The 21252-nt window shown below is 36.2% G+C and overlaps 1 protein-coding gene across 1 annotated transcript; it reads left to right on the top strand.

The window, feature by feature from the left end:
• Nucleotides 1-14107: 14107 nt before the first annotated feature.
• Nucleotides 14108-15046, top strand: LOC122221228 (olfactory receptor 4F6-like). The gene has a single exon (XM_042940542.1). The coding sequence runs from the start codon at nucleotides 14108-14110 to the stop codon at nucleotides 15044-15046; it is 939 nt and encodes a 312-aa protein (XP_042796476.1).
• The last annotated feature ends 6206 nt before the right edge of the window (nucleotides 15047-21252 follow it).

The following is a 21252-nucleotide window of genomic DNA, read 5'->3' as shown; positions in this document are numbered from 1 at the left end:
TAATGAATGGAGATCTAGATTCTACATGCTGCAAGTTCACCAAGAACACTGCAAGTCATGTGACTGTCGACATTACTATGAAAAGAGCCACCATGTGCGGAGATAGTTCAATAAAAGCCCATTTGTAGAAATTGAATGTTGAATCAGAGGTGACTCTATTTGGCTAGCGACAGAGAATAAGTTGACCTCATCTACTTCCATGGAGAACAGAGATGAGAATAGAAAACTGAGCTGATTTCTAGAAGTAAACTTAACATTCAAATACCATTTTCTAAGTGACATTTTCTGGGACTTGCTTATTGTATTTATTCTCATTATCAATAAATACCTCAAAAATGATAAATATATCTCATAGTAAACTTATGGTCTTAATAGATAAAATGTGACTTTAAGGAAATCAAAATCCATAAATTATATTTTTAATTCCTATTTTAACTTAGAATAAGAACAAAATAAACTGTGTGTTACTTATGTTGAGCCTGGAACAGAAACTTGACTGTCAGTTTAGGATGCCATTGTAGTTTTAGGTTTCGATTAGAATTACAGGTAGAGAGAGAATTTCCTTAATGCTACCGATACTTTAGTAAATACAAACCAGAGCTTTTTTCACTTTTGCCTGCCTCTCTACTATTGTAAAAATGAAGTCTTTCCAATATTCAACCAACTGGTTTATTCCCCAGGAAAAAAAAATGCATAGAAATAATAGCTGTTCCAAAGAAGAATAATCACCCAAGGGTGTATATTTAAAGGCCCTGGCTTCCTTGAATATGATTTCTTAGTCAGATAAAACACCTCCCAGGAGCTTATATATCTGAGTGATAGCCTTGGATAACAAGCCAAACATAGTAAAGCATGTTCAGTTTAATTAAGAATTTCTATACTTGGAATAAATGCTTTATTAAACTTACATATAACTTTTTCATTCATTTATTTCTACTGCCCTGTGAATAAAATCTGCTGAATTGAGGAAACTAATGCCTGTATTTTTTGTCCTGCGTTTCTCCAAGAAACCTTTCCAAAAACATCTCTGCTTCCTCCATACAAATTAATCATTAATACTTCTTTTAATGCTTTGGCATTCATCTGGGTGGAAATTTCTTCTTTACTCGATCATTGCTAACCACTCCCTCTTTCAAATATTCCACTGGACTTCCGAGAAACTACAGTCTCTTGTTTTTCCCCCAACTCTTTCGGAACTCCTTCCCAGTAGCAGTTTTCTGGGTTTGTCTCATCTGCTCCAACACCAAACAGTGTTCCTCAGAATTACATCTCTGGGCTATTCTCACTCCATATTCTATCCCCAGGTGGGCTCCTTTCCCTTGGCTTTAATTTTACCATGTCGGCTAGGAACTTCAAAGCTGGGGTATTATTTCTTTAGTTCCTACTTCATAAATCTGTCTACTGACCTGATGCTTTGAGGGCATCTCCCACTCAGCAGGTCTTAGACTAATCATCTCATTCTTAAACCTCATCTTCTTCCAGATCCCCAACCACAATAATTGGCACCAATATTTACCCACTTCCTCAATGCAAAATCCAGGAGTAATAATAGACTCCTCCCTTCCCTGATCTTCAGTATTCAATAAAATTGAAAATCCTATGAATTCCTACTCTAAACACCTCTTAAATACATCCCTTTGTTTTCCTCCAAACATCACCATTCTTGTCTAAGATTTCACATCTTTTTTCAAATAGAATATTAAGTCACCTATATGTCTTCCCACTTTAAATCTTATTTGTCTTGATTCCTATTATCTACATTCAGAATGAGATTTTTGTATTTATTTATTTTTATTTATTTATTTATTTATTTATTTATTTATTTTAATGTTTATATATTTTTGAGGGTGACAGAGACAGAATGCGAGTGAGTTAGGGGCAGAGAGAGAGGGAGACACTGAATATGAAGCAGGCTCCAGGCTCCGAGCTGTCAGCACAGAGCCCGACTCAGGCCTCGAACTCACGAGCTGTGAGATCATGACCTGAGCCGAAGTTGGACGCTCAACCAGCTGAGCCACCCAGGCACCCGCAGAATGCGATTTTTTAAAATATAAATCTAAGCATGTGATCGTTTTCTTCAAGACCCTTCACATACTTGTCACTACTCTTAAATTAAAACACAAACCCCTTTTCAAGATTTATCAGGCCATCCAAGACCTGGCCCCCATCCTCCTCTCTAGCCTCAGAGGACATGCTCTAGCCCTGAAATTCCAGAAGCAATTTTATTTCCTTTGCTTGCCCAAAACTTCATTCTCTCTCATCTTGAGGCTTTGCAGTGGCTAATTATTCTGTCTGAAACATTGGTCCTTCATGCTTTGCCTATTAACATCTATCCATTCTTCAAATCTCAGTTTCAGCATCATACTGCTAGGAAAATCTTCTCAGAAGCTGAGTCCAAGAGAGCTCCTTTCATTGTATGTTATTTTATACTCCATAGTACCATTTCTGTAACATAGCCATTTCTAAGTTGATGTATGTATTCCTCATTATATTTTAAGTTCCATGTAAGGAAGGGCTGTGTCCATCAAGGTTACTGCTATAACATTACTAACATTATTACAGGAAAATGCTCAATAAATATTTATCTTTAAATAAATGAATAAAGCCAAAATAGTTGAAAAATAACAATGTGAATAATTTATTGATTAGTGTCTGGGATTTCTTTTTTCTTAAGTCAACTTTTATTTTAGATATTTATAGATTCACATCAAGTTGTAAGAAATAACAGAGATCTCATATACCTTTCACTCACTTTCCCTCATCAGAAACCTGTAAAAATACAGTTCAATATTACAACCAGGACATTGATATTAATACAGTCAAGAAACAGAACATTTCTATCAGCACAAGGTTCCCTTCTGCTACCATTTTGCACCCACACCCACTGCATCCTGTATGGGGAATAAGCTTAGGAATTCCCTGAGCCTGCACTAATGGGCTAACAAGGCATAAAGAATTAGAAAGCCACAGGATGAATACACCCAAGTTTGGGTAAACAAGATTAGGTAAACAGGGCAAAGGTCCCTGGTATAGGACAAAAGTATAGGAATAGGAAATTTTAGGAAGGAAGCATACAAAATGAGGTAAACAAGATTAGGTATTCAGGGCAGAAACACCCCCTGCCTCCAATTTAGGGCAATAGCAGAAAGCTGTTTTCACAGGAAGGAAGGACCAAAATAGGTAAGCAGGTAAACAGGGCTGTAGATGGCAGGGTAAAGTGGCCCTGAGCAGAGCAAATTAGCAAAAGAAAGGTGCCTTGTTGACCCTGAGGTAGCATGCTCTGTCTTTCTTGTCCTCTAGGCAAATTTAGGTAACAGAGGTGGTGCCTCATGCCTGTTGTAAACAACCATCTGCCTGGTACTAGGATTTAGTTTTGCATTGACCCAAAACCCTAACACCGCATATCTTCAAAATCCCATTTCCCCCATACCCATGAGTTAATGTTCACAGTTTCATTGTCTCTTTGTGCACATCCATCACACTTGTAAGCCTTCGAATCCTACTAAAAACAGAGCAAGGACCCTTACTCTAGACTCTTGTCTCTTCCTGGACATTAGCCTCTCTCGCATTTCAATCCTGCATCCACTCTCTTGCTGGACAAGAGAGAACTCCAGACCCTGAGTCTATAACAATTCTGCCTCTCCCTTCCCTAATTCCTAGGAACTGCTAATATGTTCCCCATTTTTATCCTCTTGTCATTTCAAGGATGTTATACATATGAAATTACTTTTGGGGATTAGCTTTTTTCACTAGGCATAATTCCCTGGAGATTCACATAGGTTGTTCCATGTTTCAGTAGCTGATTGTATTTTATTGCTAAGTACCATAGCTTATTTTAACTTTTCACCTTTTGAAGGACAACTGGATTGTTTCTAGTTTGGGGCTATTATGAATAAACCTGCTATAAACATTTGGTACAGGCTTTTGTGTGAACATGAGTGTTCATTTCTCCAGCATAAACACACAGGAGTAAAATTGCTGGGTGATATCATACTTGAAGGTTCTGTTTTTTTAAGAACTGCCAAACTGTTTCCCAGAATGATGGGAGGACTTTAACCTACCAGCTATGTATGACTGACCCAATTTCACTGTATCTTCACTGGCATTTGGTGTTGACACTATTTTTTAAGAAAAATTTGTTATTAAGATAGGTATGTAGAGATCTCCCATTGTAGGTTTACTTTTCATTTCACTTACAGCTAATGATGCTGAACATCTTTTTGCGTGCTTATTTGCCATCTGTACATCCTCATCAGGGAAAAATGTCTCTTTATGTCTTTTGTCCATTTTCTAATTGGATTGTTTTAAATGATGAGTTTTTAAATGTTTTAAATGATGAGTTTCTTTATATATTCTGGATAGTAGTCCTTTGTCAGATACATGTTTTACAAAATGTTCTCCCTCTCTGAAATTCATCTCTTCATCTTCTAAACAAGGTTATTCCCAGAGTAAAAGTTTTTAATTTTGATGAAGCCCAGTTTCTCCTCGCAGTGTTGACTTTTAGTAGTTGTTTCTCCGTTAAGTTTGAAATATTTCCAGTTCTTGCTAGAAGAAATGATTTTTTAATTTCTTTTATGGCTTTTTGTGATACCACTCTGGCAGGAGAAAGGGAGCACAGTCTCACCACCACCAGTGAAGGTAGAAGTCCAAGGGTGCACTTGTTACAGCTAGGTAGAAGTGGGAGTTCAAGGACCCCACACTGTCCCCACTGACCCTGCCATAGAAGTGCCGTCACTACCACTGGACATTAGTGGAAGTCCCAACTCTATTAGAACTTCCTCAGATACAACCCAACAGAGCGGGGAGAAGTGCCTCAACTGCTGAGTGGAGATGGAAGTTCAGGCTCTCACATGGTCTCCAATAATACCATGGGGGTGGCTAGGGGTCCTCATTACAAGCTTGCAGTGATGAAAATCCCATATTCCTGCCTGGCTTTCTCTGATACCACCCTGGGTAGGGGGAGAAATAGGGAGTGCCTTGTTATAGCCCTGTGAGGGTGGTAGTCTAGACACCCTTGGGTCTTTGCTGGTGTAGGTAAAGGTGGGGCCACAGCTTGTTCTATGCTATTTGGCTGGAGTAGAGCAGTTATTGTCTAAAACTTTTCTATCTTGAGGCACCTGGGTGGCTCAGTCCATAAAGCGTCTGACTTCTGCTTAGGTCGTATCTCACAGTTCATGAGTTTGAGCCCTGAGTGGGTCTCTGTGCTGACAGCTCAGAGCCTGGAGCCTGCTTCAGATTCTGTGTCTCCCTCTCTCTCACTGCCCCTCCCCTGCTCACACTCTCTCTCTCAAAAGTAAATAAACATTTTTTAAAAATTTAAACTTTTCTATCTGCCTAGGCTGCCCTTTTCCTGGACCTTGGCTTAGCGAGAACAGGCTTTTATTGGGACACTTAAAAAACTGTTCACCAGCATTTCCTGGTTACCTCCTTCTTCAGCTCTAAGTTGGGGGGCTTGCCTTGGGAGAGTAGAAACAGCTACCGTCCAGCCTTACTGCAATCTGCTGTCCCTTCTTCATTAGGTCTTTCACTGGTGGTCCAACATTGGCACTTCCTCCTGGGAGATGAGGGACTGTACCTGCTCATTCTCACTATCAGCCTCTGTACTCTGCCAGCAGCCCCTGCACCAGGTACTCCAGAACATAGCTGTCTGTGCATGAAGTGCTCCAGCTCCTCTAGTTCATGGGAAGAGGAGGCTGATGCTGCCAAGAAGCTCCTCATCCCTCCAGCTCAGTGACCTGGGTTGGGTTCAGGACTTCTGTCCAGCAGTGGGGAAGGACTCTGGGAAGTGAGAAGGGAGGGAGAAGGCTCCAGAGAGCCACATGCTGCCCCAAGTCCCCTATCCTCTGCCCTCTGGGCTTCCTTTTTACATTTGATTAAAAATAGGATTAAAGTACCTAATCTCCTTTTCTTTGCCTTTTCTCAATTTTCTATGCTTCTTTGTCCTCAATCCTCTGCAGTGAAAGCTACTGATGAGTTTCTTTTGCTGGCTTTAGTCAGTTCAAATCTTAAAGCAATTTTAGCTGGGGCAGCCTATAAATCAGTGGTCTCAGCTCTCTCTGATACTTCTAGGTCTCATAAACTCTACATTAACAACCCCTGCTCCTCTGTTAGCCCAGCAGCTTTCTCTGCTTCCAAGCAAACTCAGGATCCATGCCCCAGGGGATGGATGGCTCTCAAATCACAGTGTGCTCTGTGTCTGGCTGGCCAATTCCCTAGGATTTTATTTCTGCCTAGATTCTCCCTCATTCATCTTAATATGCTGCTCTACCTGGTATCCAGTTGGCCATTTAGAACATAGACACATCAGGACAGGAGCACACTGACACGACAGAATGATTTATGGGGCTCTGGACTGTTCACTGCATTGCAGTAGCCATGGGTCAGGGAGGCAAGAGGAGAAATTTTCCTCTGGTCTTAGAGTAGTTGTGTTTCTGTTAAGCAACTAAATTGTTTTACTTCATCATATATCTACTATGATTCAAGCCACTGACCATGCATTCCTATTTATTTTTTAATATATCTGCCCACATTATTCTCCAGTTTTTATCCTTGCTTATACATTTTGGAATGTCAACACTTTTCAAAAATTAATTTGACACTAACCATCATTCTACAACTATTCTAGAGAATTATGATTTTCCCTTGTTTCCTAACAAGAAAAAATAAAATACAACCCTAAACAAATACAACTCTAAACAAAGATAGAGCCTTCACACTTGAGGCCCCATGATAGGCTGGAGATCAAATTCCTTGTATATACACACCAAAGATAGATTAAAGCCTTACTTCTTTACAGAGATACAATAGGCTTGTTTCAATGCCTTGTCATAGGTCCTTTGAAAGAGTATCTCCCTCAGGTAAACATGTTCCTCTTACAAATAACTCAAAATTTAACTCCCTACATTTTTCCTCTTTTGTATTTCTATCTTCCACTGATCTCTTAAGAAATTGATCCAATAATAGACAAATTTTACTTGTATCCAGTCAACTCAGGAAAATAAAGGTCAAATGCTTTCAAGAAGAACTTCATCCCCAACACTCTAAAGTTTGGGAACATAGGTAAACATTGGCTATAACTGATAAGAGGAAAATGATTAATTTATTCCCCCACTGTCATTTGTAAAAATTATCTTTACATACCAAGGGCTTTACATCTATTTCTTCAAGTTTGGTACTATGACATACTTCACACAAGATATGTCTGTCCACACAAGATATGTTTTCACAACCTCATTGCCTCATCTCAGTGCTTCCAAGTTATTCATCCCAAAGACCATGTAACCTATATAGGGATATTTTTATACAAACTAACATATTGCCTCAGAAACTTCCCTCTTCCCTCTGTTTCATTATCAGGCAATTTCTCTTTCACTATTTCTCTCATGGGGAAACCAATGTGACTCAAAGACTTGGTCCCCTGAGAGTAACTAATGATGGGCTGGGTGTTGGCCTGCTCTGACACAACAGGTCACTCTCCTGTGCAGCTAATTAGCTTTATTTCCCATTCTTATATATCTCTTTGTCTTTGAGGGAAGATTATGTACAGAAATTAAGGCTAAGCTCTCTGAATCTCTCTTCTAAAAATGCACATCCTGTGACTGAACAGGCAGGTAGGAAAGATACTTTTCAATGACAAAACTGCACCTATCATGGTTGTGCCCCTCTCTTTATCCCCCTCCACTCCCTTCAGTTTCTGCCCTTCTGTAAAATATTTGTGTCAGAAATTTTCTCCTTTACAAAATGTTTTTGTTCTTTTACTCTATGCCATCACTCTCTTAGTCTCAAATTTCAGTTATTGAATTACATTGTCTTATCAAATCAATTACACACACACACACACACCTTTTAATATGTTCAATTTGCCTCCTTAATGTGAAGATTTTTCAAGATTCATGTGTTCCTGACTTTCACGTTCTCCAACCCATTTTAATCTTTTTCCCCCCACTGTGTAAAGCAGACATCTGACCTCAGCCATTCCCATGCTGTTTGAGAACCAAATTCTCTTTTTAACCAAATGAAGGACATCTCAATCCCCAATGTCCAGGATTCTGGTGTGGTTCCCTCTCCTTCAGTATTACTTTCCTCCACATTTGAAGGAACCAGCCAATGCCTAGTCTGAGAGGCTATGCTCCGATTCAAAAAGCTTTTGGCCCCATGCCAGGGAACAGTACAGAGGAGATATAAGTTCTGAGATGGAACAGTTCAAGATGACCAAGTTGTTTGAAGAAACAGGAAAGAGGGTTACGAAGAACAATATCCCACGGAGAGAAAAAAGTCTTTCAGGAGAGGAAGGCCAATTTTATTTTAAATGAAATAAAAAGTCAGGGATGAATAGGGACTTTCCATTTAGGTTACAGTGATCCTACCAAATATAAATAGTTCTAGCTTTTTCATGACACTTCCTATTAAGCAGGTGTGTGGTATTATTAAGACCATTTTACTTAAGTTAGACTGACTTCTAATTCTGGCTCTGGGAATGCATTGCTGTGAGCACACTGGCTAACCATTTAACCTCACAGGGTTGTCTTTGTACCTATAGAATGAAATAATTGAATACGGTTCTCTCAAAGTTCTTACCCACTTCTATAAAATCTCTAATTCTGGTCATCTTTTTTGTTTAATATGTGTCTATATTTCCTGTTTAAATATGGGTCTCCTCAGGCCCTCAATGACTGAAAAATTTTATATTTCTAAGAGGAAGGACAGCAAACTCTATGGGGACTTGGGTTCTGAAGAACTCCTGTGAGGTTCAAAACCCACCAGAGTTTTCTAAAAAGGCAGAGAAACCAAGCACATGATCTTTTTCTCCAAACAAGCTCTCTTTATATATATATAAAAAACTGGGTTAACACCAGGAAGTACAAGCTTGTGGAGTAGGTATTGTGAAATTCAATGTCTCTATATATTTGTGAGGGCTACTGTTTGGTTTCTTATATGAACAATTTAGTACCTATTTCTAAGAAATGCATTCATCACATATATCCTGGGCTTTTTCTACTGTTTTAGATAAGTGATACAGTGTTAGACAAAGCAGAAAGGGTTCCTATATCACAAACTTTAATTTTATATTTATGAAAAGCTATAAATACTAGAACTAGGGTAAGTAAAATAGTGCCTGGATGCTAAAGGATGCTTTTGATCAGTTACTTCCTAATTTTTCAGAGGTGACTCACATGTCATTCTGCTGAGTCACCAATGTTCAACTACCCAGTGCATTCTACCAAACCCACTGCCACCTCCATGACTCATATGCTTAAGTCTTAACTTCTCTTCATATCAGTAGCTATTTTCCCTACAGTTTTACTATTACTTTCCATCCTTCCTATCAAACTATACCTAAAGCAGTGAAAAAAAAACCTAAGTTTACAGTCAGGTGTTTGTAATTTATCAATATGTGTTGGTTTAAACCTTGACAACCTAAGCAAAGATGTGCAGTGTTCTACTAATGCCTTTTTTTGATCATCATTTTATTCTCCTTATTTGTCTTTTAGGTTTTTATTTGTCTCCTGACCCCCCTTTTATTTTCTTACTCTCTGCCCAATCTATCTTCATTCTTCCCCTTTCGTTATGTGTTCTTTTCTGCCTGTCCTTTATACATGCTACTGACTGACTCCACCACACTGATTATAGTCAGTTCCACATTTTGCATTGTGATTGTCCATGTTATAATAATTAAAGTTCATAAATAGATTAAATTGTATTTTATAAATGGAAGTTTAGAGTTTATAGGCTAATAGATGCATGTAGTGTGGGATCTTCCTGTTTACAAAAATTATAACTCAAACTCCAAGACAAACACCATTTCAGCAGTACTAACCTAACAATAATGGGAATTTCTAAATCTGACAAATTAGTTCAGAGACTTTAATTGATTTTATAAGATGAAATGCCCACTTTATGAGAGTCCTGAAGTACTGGGTTTACATATTTTCATAGTTTCACAAAATAAAACATGTGATCTAAAGAAGTCATGGTTCTTCAGCTTCAACTGTATTTCTCCAGACTGAATGATGAGCTTAGGAAGTCACTAAACACCTTCTGCTCAGCAAATAGAGCATATTTGCCATGAAATGTCTTCCATGAAATAAGGATGACCCTGTTAACTCTATAATACTCCCTAGATTCAAATCCCTCCCCCAAATCTTTTGTCCTTATGCTCTTTTAATTTGGATGATTTAAATGTGGATAAAAAGTCCAGTGAAGATAGTATGAATGAATTGAAATGATACAATCTGGCAAAAAAGATTATTTAGAACATTGAGGAAGGAGAAGGTAGAAGACAGTGTAAAAACTGACAGGTAACAAAAATAATTCCATACTGTGAAAATAGGAAACTAATAAAACCTACTTGTCTCCATCTGCTATATTCTTCCCACAGCATTGTTTCTTCTGTCTCATTTGTACTTTATTGCTTCTACTTAATGGACCATTTATTGTGTCTCTCTTAATGTTTCCTGCTGCAATATTACTAAGCTTCTTCACTATGAACTGGATGGGAACCCTAGAACATCTACTTTCTTTCTAGCTATTTCATCGTAACCAGCATTCATTCCAAATGGCCAATCCTCGCCAAAGTGAAGCAGGGGAGATGCTTTGTCAATTATCTGGATGGAATACTCCAAGAAGTTTCAACTTCATGACAGTTTTATACAAAGTGCTAGAAGTTTATTCAGGGCCTTTTATTTATTAAGTTATGCCTCCTCCTTCCTGCTTTAATAATCATATCTATGAATCAATTTCTGGCAGTTTATGAAAATGGCTGATTGAGAGAACCATTAGAATCTGTTACTTCCTCAGTTAATTTGTCTTCCAATAATTATGAGCCAATCCTTGTTTTCAAACATTCTTAATAAACTATTCCTTCAACTCTCTTTGATGTTTTTATCAAAAAACAAAAAATGTGAACCAAAAAATATTTCAAAATCTAAAGGGAGATTTTTTAAAGCTCTAAAAAATTCAAATTCAACTACTGTCATTTAAAGTTTTGCAGGGTGCCTGGGTGGCTTAGTTGGTTAACCATCCGATTTCAGCTCAGGTCATGATCTCAGCTTGTGAGTTCGAGCCCAGCATCAGGCTCTGTGCTGACAGCTCAGAGCCTGAAGCCTGCTTCAGATTCTATGTCTGTCTCTTCTCTCTGCCCCTCCCCCACTCTCTCTCTCTCTTTCTCTCAAAAAAATAACACCTAAAAAAAATTTAATTTTGCAATTTGTTTACTTTTATTGCACTTAATATTATAAAGAAAAATCTTCTTAGTGTTATATTAATGCTTTATTAACATTTGTTTTAATAACTGTACTATATTCCATCAATATAAAAATATTGTAAGAGACTCAGCTAATGTTTAGCATTTATATTGTTGCATTGTAGCATTTCTATGCCAGAAACTTTTTCTGCACAAATTTAATTCCATAAGGAGTATTATTGCACCAAATGATATGGAGTCAAGATTCTTGATACATGAATTCAAAATATTTTCTTTAATGCTTGAATCAGTCTTTATTTCCTCCAACAATATATGAAGGTATCTATTTCATTGAGATTTCCCAGTTTTGATAATAATTATAAAACAGTTTTCTAATTTAATAGGAAAATGATATATTACATTTTATCTTATTTCTTTGATTTAATACCCACACATACAGTTTACATTTTTGAATTCTCTCTTCATATCATTTGCCCATTTATCTACGAGGTTTTGGAGGTTTTCTGATTTGATCTCTTTTTCTATATTATAAAGATATAAGCCTTTTCTCCTTCTATAGAATTTCAAATGTAACTATGATTTATGTGTTGCTTTGGGGTAAATTGTTTTTAAGCAATTGAAACAGATTTCATCGGTGTCTTAACCGTTATTATTCTATACTCATTTCTAATGTTTATTTAATTTTATTTTTTTTTATTTTATTATTCTTGATTATATTTTTAAAGGTTGTCTATTTTTTGTTTTTGTTTTTTTTTTAATTTAAATCCAAATCAGTTAACATATAGTGTAATAATGATTTCAGGAATAGAATTTTGTGATTCCTCACTTATGTATAACACCCAGTGCTCATACCAACAAGTGCCTTCCTTAATGCTCCTCTCCCATTTAGCCCATCCCCCCACCCAACACTCCACCAGCAACCCTCAGTTTGTTCTCTTTATTTAAGAGTCTCTTATGGTGTGTCTCCCTGTCTGTTTTTGTCTTATTTTTATTTCCCTTCCCTTATGTTCATCTGTTTGTATCTTAAATTCCACATATGAGTGAAATCGTGGTATTTATCTTTCTCTGACTGACTTATTTTGCTAAGCATAATACACTCTACTTCTATCCACGTTGTTACAAATGGCAAGATTTCATTACTTTTGATTGCCGAGTAATATTCCATTGCATATATATACCACATCTTCTTTATCCATTCATCAGTCGAAGGACATTTGGGCTCTTTCCATACTGTGGTTATTGCCAATAGTGCTTCTATAAACATTGTGATGTCTGTGCCCCTTCAAAACAGCATACTTGTATCCTTTGGGTCATAGAGTAGTTCTATTTTTAATTTTTAGAGGAAGCTCCACAGTTTTTCAGAGTGGCTGCACCAGCTTGCATTCCCACCAGCAGTGCAAAAGAGATCCTCTTTCTCTGCATCCTTGCCAACATCTGTCTGTTGTTGCCTTAGTTATTAATGTTAGCCATTCTGACAGGTGTGAGGTGGTAGCTCATTGTGGTTTTGATTTGTTTTTCCCTCATGATGAGTGATGTTGAGCATTTTTTTCATGTGTCTGTTAGCCATCTGGATGTCTTCTTTGGAAAGGTGTCTGTTCATGTCTTTTGTCCATTTCTTCACTGGATTATTTGGTTTTTGGGTGGTGAGTTTAATAAGTTCTTTATAACTCTTGGATACTAACCCTTAATCTGTTATGTTGTTTGTAAATATCTTCTGCCATTCTATTGGTTGCCTTTTAGTTTTGATGATTGTTTCCTTCACTGTGCAGAAGTTTTTTATTTTGATGAGGTCCCAATAGTTCATTTTTGCTTCTGTTTCCAGTGCCTCCAGACACATGCCAAGTAAGAATTTGCTGTGGTTGAGGTCAAAGATGTTGCTGCCCATTTTCTCCTCTAGGATTTTTACATTTAGGTCTATCATACATTTTGAGTTTATTTTTGTGCATGGTATAAGAAAGTGGTCCGGGTCCATTCTTCTGCATGTTGCTGTCCAGTTTTCTCAACACCATTTGCTGAAGAGACTGTCTTTTTTCCATTGGATATTCTTTCTTGCTTTGTCAAAGATTAGTTGGCCATAGGTTTGTGGGTCCATTTCTGGGTTCTCTACTCTGTTCCAATGATCTATGTATCTGTTTTTGTGCCAGCACCATGTTTTTCCATGGAATGGAATGTTTTTCCATTTTTTTTTGTGTCTTCTTCAATTTCTTTCATAAGATCTCTATAGTTTTCAGTGTATAGATTCTTTCCCTCTATAGTTAGGTTTATTCCTAGGTATATTATGGTTTTTGGTGCAATTGTAAATAGGATTGATTCCTTGATTTCTCTTTCTGCTGCTTCATTATTGGTGTATAGAAATGCAACCAATTTCTTACACTGAATTTATGTCCTACGACTTTATTGAAGTCATGGATCAGTTCTAGAAGTTTTTTGGTGGAGTCTTTTGGGTTTTCCACATAGAGAATCGTGTCATCTGAAAAGAGTGAAAGTTTGACTACTTTTTGTTTTTTAACTTTTTTATATGCTCATGTGTACTATTCCAATTTTCTAAGATTCAATATATATTATTTTTAATTTTTATTATTTTCTTTCATCTACATTCCTTGAGTTTATTTTTGCATTCTTTTCTCACTCCTTAAGTTGCCTGATTACTTCAGGTATTTAAACCAATGAGAGCAATTTAAAGCAACAGATTGCCTCTGAGTGCAGTTTTGGTCATACTACCAAACCCATACACTGGGTTCCCATTATTTTATAAATAGTTTACTATCAATTAAATAAAATATCTGTTATCAACAGATAATTTTATATTATCAACATCTGACGCATTGTTTTTAGGGCCTCAAAGTTGACTCCTTCTTTCTTTTCTTTCAGGCCACATCACAGTCTTTTCTTCTTTGTGATTCCATGGACCAAGTAAATGGCTCTATGGTAACTGAATTTGTGTTACTGGGACTTGCACAATCCTTGCGAATGCAGGTTTTGCTTTTTCTTTTCTTCTCTTTATTCTATGCAGGAATTATCTTGGGAAACCTCTTCATTATGTTTACAGTGATTTTTGATTCTCACTTACACTCTCCCATGTATATCCTGCTGGCCAACTTATCATTCATCGACCTGGGCCTTTCATCCACCACAGTTCCTAGGATGATCTCTGATCTTTTCAGTAATGGCAAAATCATCTCCTTCCATAGTTGCATGATACAAATGTTTTTTATTCATGTCATGGGAGGAGTTGAGATGATACTGCTCATAGCCATGGCATATGACAGGTACACAGCAATTTGCAGGCCTCTCCACTACTTAACTATTATGAATCTCAAAATGTGCATGCTTTTGGTAATGACTGCTTGGATCATTGGGGTGATCCATGCTGTGTCTCAGTTTGTTTTTGTCATAAATTTACCTTTCTGTGGCCCTAAAAATGTGGGGAGTTTTTACTGTGATTTTCCTAGGGTTATTAAACTTGCATGCATGGACACTTACAGACTAGAATTTGTGGTCACTGCTAACAGTGGCTTCATATCTATGGGCACCTTCTTTTTCTTAATTGTATCATACATCTTTATTCTGATCACTGTCAGACAACATTCTTCAAAGGATTTATCCAAAGCATTCATCACTTTGTCAGCTCACATCACTGTAGTGGTTTTGTTTTTTGTTCCATGCATGTTTCTCTATGTGTGGCCTTTTCCTACCAAGTCAATGGATACATTTTTTGCCATTGTGGACTTTGTCGTCACTCCTGTCTTAAATCCTGCCATCTATACTTTAAGGAACAGAGATATGAAGGCAGCAATGAGAAGGCTGAGTCAACAAGTTGTAAGTTCTAGAGAGATGTCATAACAGATTTCATTGGTAAGAACACAAGATGAATGTCATGGACCACCATGAACACCATGGAATATGTACACTTTCATTAATGCCTACAGAAAACTGAGAAGTCTACATAAAAAGAGGTATTGAATCAAAGAAATTCACTTTCAAATAGGAATTGCAGTAATTTTTGTTAATTATAAAAACTAAAGTGTTATATATTCCTACCTAACCAATAAACCTAAATTTGTAGTTATCATCAATGACTACATTCAATTTTCATGTAGTTTTTATCTATATATAAATATATACATGAACATATGATTTAGCTTTATTTATCAGTATCTTCATACTGATAATAAGCATCACTGAAAATTAATATTTCTTATGGAAATTATGTGGATCCAATGGATAAAATATGAGTTTATACAAACCAGCAGACATTAAAAATCAAGAAAGAAACAATTTTCATCCTAATTGTACTTTAAGTTAGATAAATAGGAAGGCAACACTATGTTACAACTCTTAAGAATTGTTTTCAGCCTTTGATTGTCAATGTATTTTGTACAATGTTACTTTAAAAATAGATTCTAGTATTTTGCATTATGCAACAATTGTCTATGGTCCTTTTTTTTCCAGAGAAAATTTCTATTGTTCTTGCAGTCTTCCTCAAAGCATTTCTTGATTTACCCTAAAAGAGTACCCACAATTATAAAAGTATTTTGAGAATGTTATTGCCTAAAGAAAGGCACCCAACTTAGATCTCAGCTTATTTAATGTACCTGTTAAGCTGGAGTACTCAGGACAAAGAAGATGATTGACATCTTTACTTTTACTTTACTTTTCCAAGTAAAACTTGGAAAGTCAGATGGGTCAAGGAGCAAAAGTGAGAAATCACTTGGATGTATTTCTATGACTGACTTAAAAAACATTAATTGTGGTGACTCAGCCCAGTTGTAACTTCTGCATTGTAAGCTGTTCAATAAAATGATAAATAATGAACGAGATTTTCTTACTATTGTTCAAAGTATTTTTCCTATATTTTATCCAAAATTGGTCATAAATGTTATAAGCTATCCTCTTTTTATAACAACTAAAGCATTATTATTTATTGTCTTCTTAATCCATCTGGATTTTTTTATATTTTAAAATCCAATAATACTTTTTTTAATATAATTTATTGCCAAGTTGGATAATATAGTGTCTATACAGTGTGCTCTTGGTTCTGGGGATAGATTCCCATGATTTTTCGCTTACATACAACACCCAGTGCTAATCCCAACAAGTGTTCTCCTCAATGCCCATCACCCATTTTCCCCTCTCCCCCATCAACCCTCAGTTTGTTCTCTGTATTTAAGAGTCTCTTATTTCCACATCCTTTTTGAGTTAATTTTTGTGAATGGTGTAAGAAAGTGGTCTAGTTTCATTCTTCTGCATGTTGCTGTCCAGTTCTCCCAGCACCATTTGTTAAACAGATTGTCTTTTTTCCATTGGATAATCTTTCCTGCTTTGTCAAAGATTAGTTGGCCATACTTTTGTGGGTCTAGTTCTGGGGTTTCTATTCTATTCCATTGGTCTATGTGTCTGTTTTTGTGCCAATACCATGCTGTCTTGATGATTACAGCTTTGTAGTAGAGGGTAAAGATGTGGGATTGTGATGGGATTGTGATGCCTCCTGCTTTGGTCTTCTTCTCTTGCACTGTTGGTGGGAATGCAAACTGGTGCAGCTGCTCTGGAAAACAGTGTGGAGGTTCCTAGAAAATTAAAAATAGACCTACCCTATGACCCAGCAGTAGCACTGCTAGGAATTTACCCAAGGGATACAGGAGTACTGATGCATAGGGCCACTTGTACCCCAATGATTATAGCAGCACTCTCAACAATAGCCAAATTGTGGAAAGAGCCTAAATGTCCATCAACTGATGAATGGATAAAGAAATTGTTTATAGACACAATGGAGTACTACGTGGCAATGAGCAAGAATGAAATATGGCCCTTTGTAGCAACGTGCATGGAACTGGAGAGTGTGATGCTAAGTGAAATAAGCCATACAGAGAAAGACAGATACCATATGTGTTCACTCTTATGTGGATCCTGAGAAACTTAATAGAAACCCATGGGGGAGGGGAAGGAAAAAAAAGAAAAAAAAGAGGCTAGAGTGGGAGAGAGAGCCAAAGCATAAGAGACTCTTAAAAACTGAAAACAAACTGAGGGTTGATGGGGGGTGGGAGGGAGGGGAGGGTAGGTGATGGGCATTGAAGAGGGCATTTTTTGGGATGAGCACTGGGTGTTGTATGGAAACTAATTTGACAATAAATTTCATATAATAAAAAAATAAATAAAAATAAAAATAAATTTAAAAAAAGAGTCTCTTATGGTTTGCCTCCCTCTCTGTTTGAAACTACTTCTTCCCCTTCCCATCCCCCATGGTCTTCTGTTAAGTTTCTCAAGTTCCACGTATGAGTGAAAACATATGATATCTGTCTTTCTATGACTGACTTATTTCACTTAGCAAAACACCCTCTAGTTCCATCTGGATTTTAATTTCAGAACTATCTGACTGGTTTCAACTAGATTCTATTAAAAAGTCTCCTTTAACAGAGAAAGACAAAGACCACATGATTTCACTTATATGTGGAATCTAAAACACAAAACAAACAAAAACAGAGTCTTAAATACAGGAAAAAAACTGGTGGTTGTCAGAGGGGAGATTGGAGGGGGAATGGGGAAAATAGATAAAGGGATTCAGATGTACAAACTTCCAGTTACAAAATAAATAAGTCACAGAGATGAAAAGTATAGCATAGGGAATAAAGTCAGTAACATTGTAATAACGTTGTGATGACAGACAGTGACTGAAGTTAGCATGGTGAGCACTGAGTAATGTACATAATTGTCAAATCACTGTGTTATACACCTGAAACTAATATAACATTGTATGTCAATTATACTTCTATTAAAAAAGAGTTTAGGTAAATATAGATACAAGGAAATAAAGTTTCATTTGCACAGAGAAAAAAATCACCTTTAGATTTAGTGAGATATTTAAAATACCTAAATGAGCCAAGAAATTGTGACAACAGCTCCTGACTCCGGAAAATTCTGTGTGTTTCCTCTAGGGAAAATCTGAGAGCCTATAAGAGTCTCCGTACTCAAAGGCTATTTCCAGATCTCCTCACACCTGCTCACACCTCCATAAATGGCTCTTCACTGAGTGGTTTACTAAGGAGGACAATTCATACAGACTTTATGCTCTTGAAATTTTATGCTTCAAGAGAAAGTGCAAATAAAAGGAAAATCTGTACTCTTTTTTGCAATAGTCTCTTCCAGTTATGAAGGAGGTAGGTGGAATGATGAAAATGAAGTATATTAGCAGAACTAACCAAAGTGTAGAATTTTATTGACAATGAGATGCTTCTATTATCAGTAAGAGCCCATTTGGCAGAATTTAATTATGCATGTATCTTCAAGAAAAATGGAAGGATTTTGTGAGGTCAGTTTAAATACTTACAAGAGTTAGTATAAATATTAACAAGCATTGCCCTTGTTGTGTTAAACAACCTAGTATATGTTATACAAGTGTTATGAGTGTTGAGTCCTTCCCCTGTATGTTCCAGGCTAATATATTCTTTCATCTCTATTTAAGCATCCATTTTCTCGTAAAGCCCAGATTCATTGTTCTTTTACTTATTTCCCTCCCTCCCTCCCGCAACCCCAATGAAATTTGATTTTGGATATTTCTTTCACATGTAGGTACAAATCATACTCTTAGAGCTGTAGAATTTTGTTTTAGAAAGCTTTTGATCCAATAAGCTCATTTTTAAACCGGAAAACTAAGGCTTGGATATTTTGAATGACATGCTAAAGTCACACAGTAAATTTGTACTAGAACCCCAAAGTCTCCTGACTTCAATCTCAATGAAACTTATAAAATAAAGATTTTAGGTATTTTTCTTTAAAAAGCGGTAAAAGACATTTAGGACAAACATAATATCCTAAAGTTTGAATTTTAAGTTTAATCTAGTACATAGGGAAAGATTTTATTGTTCATTTGTAGCTGGCTCTTCATGATTACTATAGCCAATGTATAAGATTCTGGAAAACTCCTTCAATAGACCTAAACTTAATGTTTCACTTAGAATTAACATAATCCTTCTAAAACCCCTTGCACCATTTTTGAAGAACCAGGTATGATCTTTGAAAGGATTACGTTCGTGAAGGATCCCCTGTAAATGAGAATCCTCTATATTCATTCACTCCTCAGTAACATACTCAAGAAATGAAATGTTTTAACTGAGAAATTCCTTTTGCTGAAGATTAACATATATGAATTCTTGTCACCATGGTAGAAAATCTTTTCACTGCAAAAGAGAACTCTTTTGTCAACTATCACCCTTGATATATTTCTTATGGAGATAAAAGTATTGAGTTTGTCCTCTAAGTGAAATGAAATGGTTGCATGTAAGTTAATATCTAAATTCAATTCTAAATTGAATACTTTGAAGGGCACCTGGGTGGCTCAGTCACTTAAGCGTCAGACTCTTGGTTTCAGCTCAGGTGGGGATCTCATGGTTCATGCGTTCGAGTCCTGCATTGGGTTCTGTGCTGACAGCACAGAGCCTGCTTGGGTTTCTCTCTCCCTCTCTCTCTGCCCCTCCCGGCTTGTGTGTGCTCTCTCTCTTGAAATAAATAAATGAACTTTAAAAAAAAAAGTAACATACTTTGATTCTTAAGAAACATCCTAACCAGTCACATCACAACAGGAATCCCATCCACTTGATTGTCAATGATTAGTATGATTGTATTTATTACTGTGCTAAGCAGATGGGAAAGGTGTGTTTGTGTCTTGTTTTACTATTAGACTTCTCTTTTTACTTGGAAATAAAATTATAATTCCTAAGTTTTTATAGGACTTTGAAAACAGTAATATGAAGCATTAGTGGATAGGGCTAAGGAATGGGATTTGGGATAATGACAAGAAAAGTGTAATTTCCAAGGGCTACAGAATAACTGTGATGAGAGAAGTAGTGAAAACAAATAATTCTACTCCCCCAAGAAATTTGGTAAGATTAACCCACTATACTTTCATGCCTCCCTAGCACCCATCAATTTCCACAATTATTCAGAATAGAATCATTTATATACTCCTTTTTTTAATCTCCCACATCCTGTTGACAAATATCCTGTTTTTACTACCTTAATAATGGCTATCATGTATTGACTATTCACTATTTATTAGAAATGTATTAAACAATTGCACATAATGCTTTAATAGTTCTTCACTGTCTTCATAATAAAACACAAATCCCTTAGCAAGCATTCCAGAATCCTTTTTCAATTTTATCTCCTATTAAACCCCTTCACATTTTCTCTCATGCAAATTTTTTTTTGCATTTTCCGCACTTTTAATTTCACCTCTAAATTACCTTTCTTTTATCCTTTTATTTTCTGCTATTTTATTTTTCTTCCATTTTTCATCTTTAATTTTATTTTGGACTAACTCCTTTTCTTCTAAGCATTTTGGTATCACTAAATGATAAGTATAAATTCCATTCTCTATAAGGCCTTATAATTCTGACCTTCTTTTTTAGAATCCTCATTTATTTAAACTTCTCCTAAGATTGAATTTCTACATCTGTCTTAGCTTTCATGTTTCTATCCAAGCTTCTGAGAAACTATGAAAATTATTTTGGAATTGTGTCCCTCACTCATGCCCCACAGAGTACTAGACTAGTGGCAATTTTGAGAATTTTTGATGCAGTGCATTTGTTTTAAAGATGGGAAAACAAAAGGATGCAGGGAACTGAAATTCAATCATCTTGTTATGAACAAGATGAACAATAACATCTATGTTATTTCTAGAAGTCAAGTAAAATTTGTAAATTATTACCAGGGAAATGGGGTTTCTCTGTGAATCGAAGGCAACAAATATTACTACTAATAATTATCCAAATTCATTTTGTACTTACTAAATGCAAAAACTATGCAAAACACTTTACACTTAATACTTCGTTTGAAATTCATTATAACCACAAGAAGTGAATATAATTAGTATCTACATTTGTAAAAATGGTAAAAATAAGTGTTAAAGAGTAAGTCCAAGGTCCACAGACTACATTCAAAATTTATACACTATAAATTGCCTCACAGAGCAAAATTGTGAATGAGGATTTGTCTTAGTTTCATAAAGAGGTTTCCAACAACTGTACATAAAATGATTGTGATGGGCTACAAAA

The sequence above is a fragment of the Panthera leo genome, chromosome B3, assembly GCF_018350215.1.
Source record: "Panthera leo isolate Ple1 chromosome B3, P.leo_Ple1_pat1.1, whole genome shotgun sequence".
Taxonomy (NCBI): domain Eukaryota; kingdom Metazoa; phylum Chordata; class Mammalia; order Carnivora; family Felidae; genus Panthera; species Panthera leo.
The sequence above is the reverse complement of the archived record's forward strand: the minus strand, read 5'-3'. Positions and strand labels throughout refer to the sequence as shown.